This window comes from Monopterus albus, unplaced genomic scaffold (genome assembly GCF_001952655.1).
Source record: "Monopterus albus unplaced genomic scaffold, M_albus_1.0 scaffold147.1, whole genome shotgun sequence".
Classification (NCBI taxonomy): Eukaryota; Metazoa; Chordata; class Actinopteri; order Synbranchiformes; family Synbranchidae; genus Monopterus; species Monopterus albus.
The window spans coordinates 900,259-918,795 of record NW_018128027.1 but is presented as its reverse complement, the minus strand read 5'-3'; the positions used below and the strand labels follow the sequence as shown (position 1 = coordinate 918,795).

The 18,537-nt window shown below is 41.6% G+C and overlaps 1 protein-coding gene across 1 annotated transcript in view; it reads right to left on the bottom strand.

The window, feature by feature from the left end:
- The window catches only part of LOC109968355 (AT-rich interactive domain-containing protein 1B-like), a 197,378-nt gene that overhangs the window by 139,154 nt on the left and 39,687 nt on the right, over positions 1-18,537 (bottom strand). The window contains exon 4 of the mRNA XM_020614568.1: positions 9,581-9,730. Within this exon, the coding sequence (XP_020470224.1) occupies positions 9,581-9,730 (150 nt within the window). The remainder of the gene's footprint in view (positions 1-9,580; positions 9,731-18,537) is intronic.

Below are 18,537 nucleotides of genomic sequence, written 5' to 3'. Positions count from 1 at the left end.
GTATATACACACTTATATGTGTATATGTATATGTACATACATATAAGTAGATGTGAGATAGAGAGAATAAATAGAGGATGCAGAAAAGAAGCACAGGGATGAGAAATGATGAGGACAGAGGAACAACAGTGAAAACAGGAAAAGAAAAAGAAAGCGAGAACATCAGAGGCAAATGAAAGAGTGCTGCGAAAGCATCCTTTCATTTGAGTTTTTTCCAGTCCATTGTCTCAAAATCCCATTTCCCAGCTAATTTAGAAGCTTCTAAAATACACTCCACTCCATACCTTAAGCCTTAGGCCACAGCTAATCCTGTCTTCACACACACACACGTGCACACACACAGACATGCTCATTCATCCTCCGTGCTTTCAAAAGACTTCATTTTGGCATAGTAGAAACGAATGAAGGATACTGAAAGCAAGCGTTTGAAGTACATGAGGGAATGCAGGAATCAAACTGTGAGTTAAATGCTATTAGACAGCTGTGTGGAGAGGCAGTGTAATATTAGATTTGATTGAATAGATGACTGCTGAATGTGGTGTAATATATAGAGTCACAGAGGTTTTATGCCAATGCAAATCAATATCGCAGCACCGCGTTAATCCCACCCACTCAGGAATGGAAGTCATGTGGTAAGTGTGAAATGTTTTGGAAGCACAAACGTGTTGATGTTGCACAAATATGACCGGAGTATGGCACTTGCGCTTACCTGCTTTGTGAAGCAGTTGGTTCAGCTTGTAATTTAATCTTGTGTATTGTGCCAGTGTGATGTTAGACTCACAGAACAAGAGGCGAAAGGTCAGGTTGTGCTACAGAACAGCACCTTCTAGAACTTCAGTTCTGTAGGTTAAAGATGTTTATGCCACAGCACTGACTCAAACATTAATTCCAACCATCACACACAACAAATTTGACACTTCCTTTTTTTGTTATTTGGCTCACACTTCAATTAAGAAAGTTGCACTGGGCCTTTTGGGCTGGTTGCGCTCCACATGTTGTGACTCTATATTTATGCAGGGACCAAGGTGAAATGTTGCCCCGCCTTGCTTCTATGAGTTTGATTGCCAGTGTTGGAAAATAATCAATGGAACGGGAACAACAGCAAGCAAGCATATTTGATGCCACCACTTGACACAAAAGAAAGCAGCCAGAACAAAATTCACAGCTATTACATTAAGCTGATTTTGGCTGACATCTGCCTTGTTCTCTCCTTTTTTGTTTTTAGAAACACTGAGGAAAACATGCAGAGTACTTCAAACTTCAGCTTTATTTATTTGAATTTTAACATGCTTGCTTTTAAATCCTTTTTTCTCTGCCACTGTCTGCTCAGTCTTGCTTTTATAAACTTTGTGTGCAGATGTTTTTGTCACACGTACAAATACTCCTGCTTGAATCCGATTGCCTCTTAATTTATGAATTTAAATGAACCGTCATCTACTCAGATCCTCTGTTCTTTTCTGTTTGCTGTCCTTTTCCTCTCTTTTGTCCTGATTTTAATATTTTTCTCTAAGTTTTCCCTTTATTCCTTCAGTCCTCACAGCTCTGTCACTTCACCTCCTTTGCCTCCTTCTTTTTTCTTTCCATCCCACCCCCATTTCTCTGACTCCATCCCTTTCTCAAATCCTGTTCCTCTTCATCAATACCACCTCTACCCCTCCTGTCCCCTGTCTCCAGCTGATCTCCTCATGATTACCAAATTAATTAGTCACCCCCTTTTTTTCCCCTGCACCTTGGCAGATGCACATCTTCACAAATTCTGACACTAATGCCATTAATATTCATTAAAAAATTAAGCTTAATTGCATCTTAATAGGGAGGTCCTCTTTCTAACACACACACACACACACACACACACACGCATACACACAATCAGCACCAGTGCATTTTGCCACCACCTCCTCCCACATTACAGATGGACATAGAGTCTCTGTTGTCCATTTGGTAAGACCCACATAACACATACACAGTGTCTTTCTTACTGTACATACACACTGTGTACTGGGTCAGTTGCTGGGAAAAGACACTGTGATGCCAGAGCCAGACCAAGGTAAAAAAATATGGTTGTTTATTTCCACAGATTTGTTTCTGCAGCATTTGAATGTCTTTATTTATGTGTGAGCACATGCATGCCCTGCTTTTTGCCACCAATCACTATTGAAGGCAGTATTTTTAACTTTTATTTGGCTGAGTGGCTAACAAAATGACCAGACGGAAAAAGCACAACAAACATGTACATTAAGCTTCTAACAAATCAGGCAGAGGCAGTGATGACGACAGCGATGCGGGGAGCGCAACATCCATATTCAACACCCTTCTTTCACACGTGTGTTAGCTTAGACTACACATGCATGATCACATCAATCAGACTGACTGAACCAAAAATCAGCAGTGACAACTCACCATTTGGTTATGATATGCTTGTCTTTCTTCTTTTGACATTTACATCTCTTGATTCATTTCTGAATAGTTGGAAATCATTGCAGTTCCATTCTGATTATAGCAGAGATGCTATAAATATATTGCAGGGCAGACCTATTTTTGTCTCCTGCAACTGCCTTTTTAAAAGAGTATGCTGGTAAGACTCCCTGTAAATAATGGGCATTTATTTCAAGATACAGCCTATTATTACCATCATGGGAAACATGACCATTAGAATGGAAATAGCTGTGCATATACAAGGATTTCTGTGTGTGTATGCCTTCATATGTGTGAGATGCGTGTGTGTCTCTGTGTGTGTCCAGCCTATCTTAATAGGTCCATTTGTAACAGGGCCTGTTCTAGTGCTGTGTCCTTCACATTGGATTCTATCTCAACAATCCCCCTGACCTTTAGCACAAAGAGGCTACACGAGAGGACTAGAGCTCTGACACATGACACACACACAGTCACCCACAGCCACAAGCTGCACATGCACAGACAAACACACGGCACTTGGTGTGTGCAGGCTGTCCCTTAGGGATGATGTCAGATGCAGCTAACAGTGTTAGCCGCAAATGCAGTTGCCAGGGCTTTCATTCTCATTCCTCTACACAGGCTAATCAAATAAGAGCCAGTCTTTGTACCGTCTTCACTTCACACCCTCTTTGCAAGTCCCTGTCACCACCACCCCCATCCGCCCATTCACTTCAATTGCTTTGGCTCACAGTTAAAGAGGACATCCACCCAAACTGGTGTACACCCACATGACTTTTCCTAAAGCATGGAGGAACAATAGTGGTATGTTGGCGAGCTCGACTTTGACTGTGACATTTTTTTGGTGTTTTCTCTTTCTCTCGCTGTCTGTGAAGTCTGTATCCAGGAACAAATGTAGCAGCATTTCCTAACAAATGGCAGCTAAATGAGGCCCCCAGGGTGCTGTGCTGCTAACTACCGGCCCCCTTTTTTCGGAGCCATTATGATTGTCCTAACGGTTCCAAAAACACCTCTCCTGTTCTTGTTCATTTGCATTTGAATTGTGGCTCAGCTGTACAAAAACAAACATAAATCGAAAAAGGGAAAAAAGAAGAGGAAAAAAGCAGCAGCGGATTCTTGTTGAGCAATTAATGAGTGTCAGTCAATGTGGAGGTTAAAAAAAACACTAAATTCTTGCCTGAAAATTCATCAAGCTTAAGTGCTCGTCAGCGGGAGCCAATCGGAGTGCAGCAGGCCCAGGGTTGCCGTGGCGATATGCGGGGACATTTAGAGGACTCCGATAAACTCTGCCATTTAAAAGGTTATGACAATTAACGTGGCTCTCCGCAAATTACCACTGCCAGACCTTTACCCATGGACGTCTCTCTCTCTCCCTCTTATCACCCTCCACCCAGCCTCCCTCTCTCCCTCTCTCGGCATATGCCCTCCATTTCCTCAGCCTGTCCTCCCCCATCCCTTGCTCCCTTTTCCACCCCCTTCCAGCCAGCAGCACTTTTATTATCCCATTAATTAACAGAGTTCTTCACTTAATATTCAAATGGTGACCAATTAATGACATTGAACTTCGGATGCCCCCCCAGTGCACTGTGCCCCCCCACCCCCCATACACCTTTCTTTCCAGTCTCACCTCAACCTATTCATTCTCTCTCTTAACACACACTCCTTCCCAGTTCTGATTTCCTCCATCTTGTCCCCTCAACCATGGCCAAGGTGAGTTCCCATTTCCATGCCAGTGAAAATGTGTGTCTATGTGTGGGGTAGCAGGCAAAGTGATTGAAGCAGCAGAGCAAGTATACAGGGGGTAATAAAGCCAGAAGGGCAGGCATCAGAAAGGCTCCACAGCCTTTTAATTAACCTGGTGTGATTAAAAGCTGGGGTGGTGGAGGGTAGGGGAAAGAGCCTGCTGCTGGAGCTGGATAGCAGCGGAGGGGTGACAGACAGGAAATAGGAAATGACACAATGGTAGCGAACAGTATAGGAGCAGTATGTGAGCATTCTAAGGTTTATATTCAGCTTTTACTAGGGGCATACTTTAAAATAATTATGCCTAAATCAACTGCAATATAGAATGAGAAAAATTAACACAGTTCATTTGAAGACTAAAGTTCATTCTTGAGATTGAAGTTTACAACACAAACTTACTACTGTAAGGACCATGGACAAGCAGTACTTAGAGTGCTCAGAAAAATGAAAATGTAAACATCTAATGTTCCTTGACAAGTGTGCAAACTCCATCAGCTGAAAATCACATCATATGATCAAAAGCTCCACAACTAAATGGAGCTCGATTGTTTTCCAGAATGTATTTCCTTTATGAGAAACATGCTGACCAGCGACTATCTCCAAATGTGGTGATTTGGAAATTTTCATTTTAACAGAGGAATTAAATAGCCCTTTATGGACTGGGACAACGCTGCTGCTTTTCACAAAAAAAAAAAAAACATAAAAAAAGACTAGACTATCTGAAAATTGAATTACACATAGCTGAAGAGTGCGGTTGTTTTTTTAAGCTTATTTTCACAGGCTAGCAACAGTTCGCTCAGATTTCGCAGCAAAATTTAAAACCCACTGGTTTGAACATTTATGGACATGCAGCAGCTAATGACTTTTCAAAATAAAAGCAAAATAGGATTAAAAGCTTGCGCTGCCAGCCTCAGAGCATCCACTCTGTTATTTTAGTTTATACGAGATGGAGGACGTGATGCTTGTGAGCACAGCAAAGCAGCATCTACACAGCTTACAAGTCCATGTAAAGTGAGCTTGTCTCCTCCTATCAGTTAAGAGCTCCTCTACGCCACAGCACCATTCCCCTGAGCCTACTCTCAGACAGGAAGAGGAAATAGTTGAGGCCAACAGAAATTCCAACTACTCCCCTACTCCCCCAGACACCACTCGGTGACATATTAACCACGCAGTTTATATTAAACAGGATTAGACTATATTCTGTTACATGTAATTACTTTCTAAACATAAAGTTAACAAACTGTTTCTTAGCGAAAAGTTTAATAGTTATGTGCTCCGTGGAATAGCTGATCAAAGTCAGCACCGTGTTCTCACAACATTTTGAGATGAAGTCTGGCAGCTGGCCGACGTTGCATTTCACCTCCTCTCTCTATCCTGTCACACTCCATTGTATACTAGCCAATAAAGCAAACATGTCATAAAAAGTAATCTCCAAATTCCTGAAATTACATCTTTTTCATTTCCGTTTTAATGAGGTAGAAAGTATTAGCAACAAAATATCACACACTTCATCTGTTATGCATCAAGTGTAATATGGCTCGCAAGAGGAAGAAAGGGCACCCCTTTTCTCCCTTTAAGCGATTTATCTCACACTGTAATTCAAGCCAACAATCAAACCAAAAACATTAGTGTCATGGTATTTCTAGGCTCTGTTAAAAATACTCCAGAAAAAGGAGCTAGCATTCTATGGCCTTTTTCCCACATACCAGAACTTGTTTGTATTGCAATTTTAACAGAACTGAGTCTTCATTTAATAGCATTTAGTTTAAAGTGACATGTTAACACAAATAATGTACCAGTAGTGTATGAGGTCAAAAAAAGATGTCAATCAATTAAGTACATGTTACAGAGTTTCAGAGAGCTACAACTAATTTAAACATATCTGGACTTCTCATACACCCAGAGCAAACCACGCACATTCAGAACCTACTTCTTCCCTGGTGCTATATTATACATTTAAAAACATTTTCTTTTTGTATCAGCCTTGATGTCTTAGAAATGTCTTTTTAGCCTGCTCTGCTCCTCACGATCAGTTGAGATCACAGCAGTGCAACAGACTCAAAGAAAGATGCCTTTTTTGTTTCGATTTGTTACAAGAACCAACTAATAGCAGCCAGTTGCAGAGAAAATTCTGTGTCAAAGGCAGCTGGAACGCTTCCATCAACTGAAGGATGTCCTCTGGCTAGGGTTAATGGGAGTAGAGTGGAGGGAAAGAAACTGCGCAGAGCACCGGAAGAATAAAATAAAGAACTTTAAAGCTTGGATTTCTCTGAGTAATGCGGGGTCAAAAAACGAGGGACAAAACCACAATTACACCCTAATCTGGCACGCGCTTGAGACTGTGTGCATGTGTGTGCACATAATCTGTTCTGTGAGGCTCACATCGTGTCTCATTTCAGCCCAGAATCACAGACAAAGGTCACCGCTTGACCTTTTCACAGCTCCGAATTGCTGGAGCACACTGGGCTGATAAGTGTACACACAGACATGTGCAGACACACATTTACAAAAACTGACAGAAAGACACATGCTCGCTCAGAGCAGAAAAATGAAAGCAATACAGCACTGAACTGAAAGCACATCAGATCTTCTATTTGTAATCCTGGCCAACTGTGCTGTGTAAGTTCAACTTCCAAACATGTTTACTCTTGGATCCCAAATGAAAGACAGGGGCCTAGTTTCTTTGTTATTTAAATTTACTCTGGTATTTTCTGGCATTTTTCCCCCTCTCTCAAAAATTACTCCCTCACTCAATCGATGGACAATTAACTCCATCTTAATGCCACTGCACAGTCTTGTTTTTGTTATGTGCAAAATGCCATGTTTTTATAATGATCAATATTGTGTATTTTCAGTAATTACTTCACCATAAACTGTTCAAATAAAGTCAGTGCTTGGACCTGGGATATGCATTTGTTATACAAGGTTTAAATGGTGGAGCTGAGTACCACAAGCCCCCTCAGCCTCAAGAAACCTACTGTAGCTTATTACCAACTATACATTTCCATTTACACATAATGTATACTGTACATCAAGACTGATGAGCTTAGGATGAATTTGACTGCTGATAGGAATGTTGGTTCTTTAACTGTACCTGTTCATTAAAAGTCATATTTCCTGTGAAAGCTCATTTCCCACTCCAAGCCAAAATGTAAAAATGTAATGTAAATGTAAAAGTATGGGAGCTGGGCGCTTATTAGCGGATGGAGAAGAGAGGATTTAGTTGGGTCTATAGTCTGATGGCAAGCAGGCAGAGACCAGGAGGTCGGCATATTGCCTGCTGTGTTGCTGGGACATAAAACGCTATACAGCTCTACCAAATAGAAAGGATTTCTTGATTATAGGTAGAGACAGCAGGACGCAATGTTGATGCAGTGGCTTATGAAAGTTTTATGGCTTTTATGCAGCTTTAACAAGCATGTGTGCACTGATTGAAACAGTTTTCCTTACAGTAGCATACATGCATAACAATGACAAACCTGCTCCCTGGTCACCACAGCAGTCGGCATGGCAACCGATATGGGACCTATCAGCAGAGGTGAAATAAGGCTTTGACCAGTCACAGTATTTGGACTGAAGTACCTGGCGCATAAATGTCAGTGAGGGTTAATTACAGCCACATCAGCAGCAATGATGAAAATACACCATTACTGTCAAAAAATGTCCGTGTGGCCATGGATCTCAGCCTCTCCCAGTTAGAGTGAATAATGTTTGTTCAGAAGGCTGAACACTCTGTGTTTGTGAGCATGTTAAGTGAAGAAACAAGAGTAAGTGGTTTTTCACTGTGAGAAAAAAGGCATGCAGGCTAAAACGTTTGCTCGGCATGAAAATTACTACGCTAAGACTAATGATTTCCTTTTTTGACAACCTGCTTTTGTGTTCACAATGGCTTTTTGCTTGGCTGTTTGTCTTGGTGTGCTCCATATTCAAGGCTGTCTAAAGGAAGGTTTAACTACATCTCTGTAAATCACAGTATAACTACCTCGACAGACACAACTACACCACTGTCAAATGACATCAACCTTTGCAGATGCTAAATAAGTGTACTCACATTTGTGAACCACTAATGGCTGATTCCCCCCCCCCAATACAAAAGAATTTCTGACAATGTTCTTGTCAGTGCTGCTAGCATTGTTCATGCTGCCCTGTGCTGTTGCTTGCATGAATATGCTGAGAAAAACAGCCTGCACAAAGGGTCCTTACAAAGGGAAACAGGTAGCACCTTTGTTTTAAAGTATCCTGTTCTGTGCTGGGTTGTAGGTTTTGTTCTGTACAGGTATAAAGAGCAGCAACACCTATATTTAAAGGTTTAATCAACACATGTCAAATACGGTACAACGCCCCTTTTAAATTTAGAAATGTACAAAATGCACAAAATTAAAATGTTCATGTAAAGTGCTAGATATAGTACTGCAATAATTTTACTTTTTTAACAGTGCAGTTCGTTTGCTTGCAATTAAGACATGCCTTTGCCAGCCTTGATACAGATCTTGCAAAATGGCTAAGAGCACCCCTACTTCAATCATCTACTCCTTTCCCTCCATGTTGGAACAGTCCTTTCCTGCTCAGTTCTGTTGTAACCTCTCCCGTCTCATCATGTTCTTTCTTCTACTCCATTTTGTTCTCCTCTGGACTGATCCAGGGTGAGGCTGTTAGCCGGAGTCATTCAGCACAGGCTGATAAATCCCTCTGGCTGCAGAGCGGATGGGAAACATATGGGCAGCTTTCACTCAACTCAAAAACAACTGCTTGAACTCAGCTTCCCAGTGGAAAACTTCTAAAGAATATTCTTCTGAAACTTGGCAGGATATGTCTTGATCCATATCTGTGGAACAGGCCCTTCGGTGTGCCAAGGACTGGGTTTGCACTAGCAGGCTTATGCGCATTGGAAGTGTACAATATGCGTTTAAACATTATGACTGTCCAATCGGTTAACTTGTATTGCATTCAACTGTCTGTTTCTGTAAAGTGCATGTCCTCTGAGAGAATACAAAAAATACAGAAACACAGAGAGGGAAATTGAACTAAAATACTGCTCATGAATAATGAGAGGGAAAGCGACACACAGACCAGGGATGTTAGACCCCCGACACACCACACTATGTATGACATACACACACACACACACACACACACACACAGAGTTTATCCCTTAAGATGCTCTCTTCAATCTCTGCATTAGTAAATTATTAAAACATACATGGAAAAAGATATGGATGAAATCACTCTCCTGCTGACATTTCAAATTATATTCTCGATGTTACGTATCATAAGTGACATCAGTGTAACTGCTATACTTATATATTGGGTTATGGTAATCACTTGTATGTATGCTCATTGCAGGTAAAGGCTTTAGGGTTGTTTACTGGGGTCTTGGCCAATTTTTACACACAGAGGGTATTGTAGTATGAGTGTGTGTTGGTACCTGTTGCGGTGGTGGCCGGGGCTGCAGGTAGGGGTTCTGGGTTGGACCTGGAGGGGGCTGATGAGGGGGGCTGAAGTACAGAGGGGTTCCCTGCTGCCCAGCCTGCTGCTGGCTGTAGCCCCCCATCCCCTGCTGGCCATAGGGCGCCACCTGCAGGAAGAGCCAATCACACACTGGTTAGAGGGGAGATACTAAGGTCATAGCTGAGGTTGCAGAAAAACTTCCACTTGAAGTTAAAAGCTGTTAGGTATCATTACTAGACAATCACGGCAGGTGTTAGGTGGTACTGCAGCAGTCAGTCACAAAAGAGTCTTTGAAAGTCACTTTGAAATCACTGGAAAATAAAAAAACTAACTGTGTTCTATCCATTTTCCAATTCATCTGATTGTCCCTCAGCTACTGTACAGCTATTCATTTAGCTCAGACCAGGTTGACACACATTTCCCAGCAGTCCTCTGCCCAGTGAACCCACACTGCAGAAACATCTAACTTTGTGTCCTCTGGCTTGCCAATTGCATCCTCCTCTCTCTATTATCTCCATCCCAGTCAGCTCACAGATGGGATGAGGTGTACTGTATATTATTGAAGGCCTGTCCCAGGCCGTAACCCTAATGAGGGACGCGTGGATGAACCTGAGCAGTGCAGTTAAAAAAACTAACTTGTGCGGGCAAAGCCATGCCAAGTGCCAATGCTGCATTACATGATGGTTATGAGAGAATGTGAATAGGGAGTACATGTAACAAACTGGCACCAATACAAATGTAGTCTTAATCCCTTCTTCTCATTTGTTATGACTACAGACAGCACCAGGTGCTCCTCACTCTGCCACAGATTTCCTGCACAGGCTGGGGATTTCTCATTTACGCAGACATGCATGCACAATCAACACACGCAAAAGCCAAGTAAACAACATTTACGACCACTAGTCATCCAATATGACAGTACTTTTCTTGTCATAATTTTGCCCCATCGTGTCATGTTGCTTTTTCTTCAGTGATGGCCAACAGTGCTGCCAGAAACTTGTCAAACGCACACACAGGCTGTAATTTGGAGTGGATGTGAAGCTCATAGTCCACCATTTAACTTTTGCCCCAAGTCCTATATTTTGAAATGTCCCTTTAAATCTTCCTTGGCAGGCTTGGCAAAGTAAAAATTTCTTAAACTCAGAGTGACTTATATTTCAAATGATAGTGTTATTAGGGGGCTACTGACTACCAACGCTTGTCAGATCAAAAGCAAAGAGCACACATCCAGAGTTGCATACTGGGACTGTTATGGCCCAGAAAGCTCATTCATAAAAGCCTTACTGATGGCTGGTGTTAAATATAGTGAAATCTGATCTGGTTGCAGAGGGCCAGTGGAGATTAAAATGTCTGAAATAGTTCTGAAGAGTAACATCCTTGGAATGGGTGGGGAAAAAAAATAAATTTTCGCTGGATGCTGGGAGAAGCTTTTTGACTCCGTGAATAGAAATGATTGGACAATGTAGAATACTTTTCACTTCAATGGAAATTTGATTAGAAAGGACAGATCTGTGTGTGTGTGTTTTGCTCAGTGTGAGAGTGTGTCATTAGGACAATGAGACAGACAGACAGGGTGAGATCAGTCTAGCTGGCAGAGAGGTTAATAGCATGGCCCTGCTCATGCCAACAGCACCACTGGATTCATTACTGCCAATCAGTGCACCACACACATACACTTACAGGCATAGAGCTCTCATACCGACATACTCAAATGAATGCACATAATTCAAGTTGTCTGTGTGCGGGGAGTTGTTAAACTAAGAAAGACAAACAAATGCTCACTCTCTCTACCACACACACACACACACACACATCATCATCAGAGGTGGATCAAAGCCGCTGTGATAAAACAGAAGCAACTCTATTCAGTGATCAGTGATGACAGGCTGGTGTAACACAGTGGGTCTCAACTGGAACACTACTGTTCTGGGATTGGTGAGGATTAGGTCGCCATGGAGATCGAGACCAGACAACCGTGGGTGGGTTTCTTTCTCAGAATAATACAATGACAGACAGACAGACATATGGGCAGACACTGACAGACAGACAGAGGAGCACATAAGATGTACACAGCACACAAAAAGGGTTAACAGAGAAATGTTCTTTAGGTTTATTCCCCCTAAAATTCTTTTGGTGCTACAAATAACTTTGTTACAAAGCATTAAAAAAGCTAATGAATAAATAATAAACCATACACTAGTTTCTGTTATGCTTAAAAATTGCCAATAAGATTTTTGCTAATATAAAATACATCTGGAACAACTGGCTAGCACAATGGAGAAAAAAAGCCTGAACACAGATGTTACGTCTGTTGTCCCTCTTTGCTTTCTAACAGGATAAAGTGACTGACAGAAATAAAAGTGTGAAGCCTATCGATTCATGTCATGTTATGTTTCTCCCTGACATACAAATTTACCAGGTAAATACTTTTTTACTGACTACAATAGAGCTTGTTTCCAGCAGACATTTTGGCATGTCATAACATGAAAAGCACAGGTGAAATTAATAACATTAATGAGGCCTGCACGCCATTTACATTAGTTTGCCAGTTCCAGGAGCCCTAAACTGTGCATGCAGGCTTACACACTGAGCTTACAAGGACCGTTACATGGAAGTGAGATATCGTTAGTGTAATTAGTACTATAACACCTCTTCTCCTCCTGTTATGACAAGTCAAAAGGCCTGCTGTGAAGACGGTCTATTAGCACTGTTGAACTAGTTTGAGATTTGTGTGATTGACAACAAGTCTGGTGATTTTCTAGCATTCCAGCTATGAAGAACAATTATTAATTTGTTCAGTCCTGAAATACTACATGAGGTGACACATCTGTGTGGCTGACAGTGCTTTTTAAATAAACTTAAATGCCTGATAAGTTATGTGCCACTATATAAAGAAGTTCATGCAAGAGCAACTCCAAAAATGCAACGCACTCCATTCATTTCTATAAGGATTGCATTCAATGCAGCCAGCAGCATCATAGCAAGGGGTTCCGGCAAAATGCCGCAGCCCCATGCGGTGAAAAAGTTGGATCTGGTTCAACTTTTGTCACACCGAACAGTGACATCATCTGGCAAAGGCACTGCACTGGCCAATCATGTATGAGGAATGGTCGGACTGTGGGTGCCCACGGGAGGAAGACTCTTTTGTTTACCTTGTTGCAGGGTTGCCAGCTGTCCTGTAGAATACAAAATCATTCTGTAATTGGAAACTAAAAGAACTACTCTATATTGAACTGATACAGGATGCACTTTGTTCCATATTTTTGAGAATTATTTCAATGCAAATGTATTGAAAAGTAATATTAGAGGTTAGACTATTAGTGATTTCTATATAATAGAAAGAAAGTCCCTTGTCCCCGCAGCTCAGCCTGTCTGTCATGTTCCACAGTGGAACTTCCACTACCAAAACAGAGAAGGTACTTGTCACTGGTCATGACCAGTAAGAAGCACTGTCAGTGTTGCTACAATACACCTGACAGGCAGCACATGATTTTAAAAATGTTAACCTACCAACCTAGTCTGCCGGCAAAAGGAAAAGGTTGCCAAATTACACAAGAGGATGGGAAAATGAATATAAATGGCTGGAATGTGTAAATGACAATGTGTACAAGGAATAACGCACCGTCTGCCAACGGGCTTTCTCAATAAGTCACAGAGGAATTTGTGACATTAAACAGCCCATATCTGGAGAAAATCACAAAAAGAGTGGAAGAAGGACACAGGGAGAGGGAGAACTGTTAAAGTTCCTTATCCGCCTGGCGTCTCCCAAGGCTGTATTCCATAGTTCAGCTGCCCTAACTAGATACATGATACATACAATGCCTCCCTGCCAAGTATGTTTCAATAATTGATTGTTCTTTTATTTAGAATGTTCCATCTATAATTTCAAATGTTTGCACTGATGATTGAAATGATTTCTATTTCTGGAAGTTGACAACCCTACCTTCTTAGCGGGAGCATTCACTGCTATTCATTCTCAAATTTGGACTACAGTTAGCACACCATAACGACACACCAGTTGTTAGGCTATTGGATGTTAAATGGCATTTTTTAATCCATCAATGCTGACACACTCTTGGTAGAAATTAGCGCTGAAGTAGAGCAGACTACGTTAGCAGCATGGCTAACCAAAACACAAAAAAACTCCTGGGCTGGAAGTACGAATGATGCCACTCACGCTGAGTCATCACAATATAGATGTATCACACACCCCTACATGACACTTCCCCTGCAACCCCTCATCCTCCCATCAGTGCGGCTCCTTGCTTTGGGGTTGCATTTTAGCACACTTAGCCTGAACGCCTGCTAACAGTTAACATAACAGTAATTACCATGAATAGATGACTCTCACTGAGCTCATCCATTTGCCAACAGTATTACTCTCCCTGCAGGGACCATCCAGTAAAGGTTTGAGTGACATTGGGATGATTTATTGATCCATAACACAGTGTGGGTGTTATGATGGTCAGAGGTAGTTACTGTAAATGCAGACCTGAACTGTGGTTTATACTTTTCATGCTGCTTATAACTACTTTCTGTAGAAAAACCTTTGAAGAGCATCAGTTTTCAGTGTATTCAGGAGTCAAGCCTGACAGATATGCAAACAGGCAGGCACTCAGGTAAACAAGCAGAAAGAGAGTCACAGAGGCAAAGAGAAAAAGAGACAGAAATACCACTAGTCATTCAGTCAAATAAGCACAGAGACAGCAGGCAGACTGGAGGTCTAACAAGTAGCAACCTGTCACAGTGGCTTTGGAAGGGAAAAAAGATTCATTCAAATGCGGCGTCTGTTTGATCGCTGGGGCCAACAGTATGAACATACAGTACAGACTGAGTACACACCAGCTCAGTGAAACTTGATTCTCTTTGACTGAAAATATGCTTAGTGATAAACAGACTTGCTGTGCTGTTGCTTATACCAATAAAAGTAACTGCGGGAATCAGAAAATAAGACCATTTTCTGCCTTTTCCTTCCACTCAGGTATGTGGAAGCAGACAAAATAACAGAGTGATTTATCTGGAGTGTCTTGGCAGGCGCATGGTGTCAAATAAATATCTGTAATGAAATAACAACAGATGTGAAGTGCTGTGGGAAGAAATGACACAGAATAGATATCCTGTGAAGCAAATAATTCACCGTAAACTGCAGAAACAGTGTGATGAAAACAAAAGTCTTGGCGGCATATAACAATACAAAGACACAAACACAAACACTGCGAAGAACTCAATCAAAAATCTATCAGAACAAGAGTTGTATGAAAAGGCAGACAATATCTTCCTGCTCTGCAGATGAATGGAATAAGCACCCTTGCTAACCTTCATCCAAGGCAGTTTTGTGTGTGGCTGTGCACGTGTGTGTGTGTCTTAAATCAGCCATTGAAAAACCCTACATGGAACAAGGCACTGCTTGTAATTCAATTGGGCCAATGAGCAAGAGACAGGAATTTTCATAATTCTGCTGAAGTGGCGATGCGGGTGGCTGGCAGCCAGGGCCACAGGTCGCCGTTTTGAGTGACAGATGGGCTCAGCCAACCAAAGCACTAAGCAGAGCTACCACTCCAACTGCTAAACGCACACACATCCACGCAATGACAAGCATGACAGGCACACACAGGCGCTGCATCAGTATTAGCAAGCCATTGTGGACTGGAGAAGTGCCAACCTAAACTAAGGGGTAAAAAGAAATAGTTATAAAAAATAGGAAGTCGGGTGAGACGGCAAAGACTGAAACAGAAGAGAAAGCACCAAAAAAAAAAAGATGTGAAGAGAAACAGAGACAATAGCAAAGAAAGATATTTTGAGAGACAGAGATGGAGAGATGGGTAGAAAGGAGATGGAAGGAAGGTGTTACAGCCTGAGACACTTAAAAGGTGGATAAAGTGATAAAAACAGAAAGACAAATAAAGACAGTGATACAGACAGAGGTGGTGGAGAGGTGGAGAGGAAGGGGCAATACAGGCAAGTATAAAAGAGAAGCAGCAGAAGGAAGGAAGAAGAGCATTTGAGGAGGTATGGGGCTAATATGAAGCAGCGATGGAGATGAATGGAGAGAGGAAGAAAACGCGACAGAGCTACAGTGTATTGACAAATTCTTTTATACTCATAAGATTTCAGGAATACATAATATATAACAGAGGCGGACGAGAGAGGCAGACAGACAGGGAGATATAGATCCCACTGCTCCAACTGGCTCCAGGAACACCAGGTGAATGTAATTAATTAATTAATTAGTATTAACAAGCTGGGACAGAACAACAGCAGTAGTTCTGTTGGAGTGTTAGCTGTGTCCCATTGTAGACACTAATTCTCAGCAGGTGTATTGTGTCAGACGAGAAAAGTGAGAATATTAAGTACACTCCAAACAATGAGTAGGCTATGCACACATAATTTTTGGGGTGTGTGTGTGCTGTGAATTCACATTATTGTCCCACAGTGCAAAAGAGAATGTGAAGTTGTCACCTCGTGGGTGAACAATCCAACGCTTGGTGAATTCAGGATTTCTCTGCGTAATTCTAGGTTTTTCATGTAGAGGTTTTCAAAATCCCTCTCGATCTGACTGAACAGGTCCAGCAGATTGCTCCTCAGGGGCAGAGGCAGCTTGGAGTCCTGTCCCTCAAGCATATCTCTCTGCAGACTGGAGCGATCCTGCTCAGTGCTGTTGGTCCTACAAATGGACAAGCTGTGGGACTTCCTCTTCTGGCCTTAATCAACAGCAGCCAAACTGAGAACCTGAGACAAATCACTGAGGAGCTTCAGGCCCTTTTTGACCAGCACATGGAAACGAAAAAGATCATGACAGAGATTTGAAGAGATGGGTGGCGAGGTAAATGTGCCATTTTGGAAGGATCACACTCATTATCCATCTCAAAGATATAAAATACATACATCTATAGGTTAATAAAAGAATACTATCCCATACAGCTATATACAATAGTGGATACTTCAAGTACATCTAAATGCCCACTTTGGTGTTGATTTTGAGCACAGACAGGATAGAAACGGATTCATCTGCAGGGTTTGCAGGAAAGGGTGCAGGTTTATCTGCCATCAATAGCTAACTAGTTCCCAGTTAGCTCTCAAACTGAGAGCTCTGGTCAAGGTGCAGAGTTATTTTTCAGTCTGTTGCTCTTGTCGACGGGATCCCTAGCTCCGCTACAAGTTAGCTACAGACAGCTAAGGTTATCTATTCTCAATTACCACAGTCAGTAAAGATCTAAACAATTTAAGCAACTATTTAGCCAAACAAAACAAGAATGTATACAAGTAAATACAATCCCTCCCTGCCAAAGCAGCGGCCCCATCCCAACATTCAACATGGCGTGATGTACCTTCACATTCTCTTTACAGAAAGGTGCTGCAAAAAATGCAAGCAAATTGTGGAAGGTGGTGACATGGCTCAAGAATGGCCACAAGAAGATGAAAATCAAAATATACAAAATTTTTGAAAAACCACTTGCTTTTCTTACGTTGCACTGGGTGATTTTGCTGATTGATATGTCTTCAGAAAGGACGAGCTAATCAGTAGAACTGCCTGTTCTGTGGCCCAGTTCCATACCATACTCTCAATCAATAAATCAATCAGCGTCCTTTGTTAAATGCATTGTGATACAGTAGTGCATACCAACAGAAAAATAGGAAAATCAAAAATGAAGAATATTTTTTAGACATATTGACATTTCTGAGTACAGAGATCTGATGTCACCGGCAAGGGCCTATCAAGCTTTTTAAAAGTGTGGGGGATGAGGTTTGTCTGGGGTGGGGGTATCTGAGCAAGACTGAAGCTAAACGTAAATAAATGTGTTTTACACACCTCTCTTATTTATGACATATAGAGTTTACCTACCTCTAAATAGGGTTTATGCACCAAATTCAACCAGGATATTCAATATTCTGCTTGCTATCATTATCAGCGCAACACAGTTATAGCTTAGTGTTTCTGAATTACACTGCATTATCTACATTTTTTGCCCAACCCTGACCAACACTGTAAGAGCCATTTATGCCACTCACTCATATTGTTATAATTTACCCACCTTTTTTCAGCACACCTGATTCTTAAGTTGAAGAAATATATTCTCTGTATTAAGTTATTCTGAAGAAAAAGAAAGTCAGCTATAAATTGAAACTCTTGTGTAATATGATTCTAAATATTTTATTTAGACAATAAACTGATGACATTTAATGCTTAAAGCATTGTTTACAGTTGGTTACAATTGCACAAAAAATGTTGGATATTGACACCATGACATGAAAACTAACTGGCCTGAACATTTAACATTGGATATATGAACATTTGAACCTTCACCCAATTCAATTAAAAGAACCAAAAGTGCTCTTTCTGTTTTCCTTAGAAGAGACAAACTGATTAGCAATCATTTTTCTGTTCACCCTATCCAGCTTGTCTTTATGTACATGGTACACAGCAACACTGTTGAGGCGGCTTTGGGTCATGGTGCTGTGTAGCCATGTTTTCAACCTCTGGAGGCTGAAACTCCTTTCTGACTTTGCTGATGACACAGGCACAACTAGGAGGAGACGAGCAGCTGTTTCAATTTGGTTTTCTGCATCTTAACACTGCATGGCAATAAAGACAGTGGTAAGTGGTAGCTAGGTCAGACAGGACTGTGAGACTGCTTAAAAAATATCCTACTTGTGCTAGCAAAATGACTTTCTGACTGGCAGGCCCCAGACTGTCAGGATTGGAAATAGGATTTCAGCCAGCATTGTTACAAACACTGGGATGTGTCCTCAGTCCCATCCTCTACACCCTATTCACCCACGACTGTGTCGCCTCCCACAAAGACAACATCATCCTAAAGTTCGCGGACGACACCGCAGTGATAGGTCGCATTATTGGCAGGGGCGAAGCAGCCTACAGGAGGGAGGTGGCTGGTCTGGTGTCATGGTGCAAGGACAATAATCTCAGCCTTCACA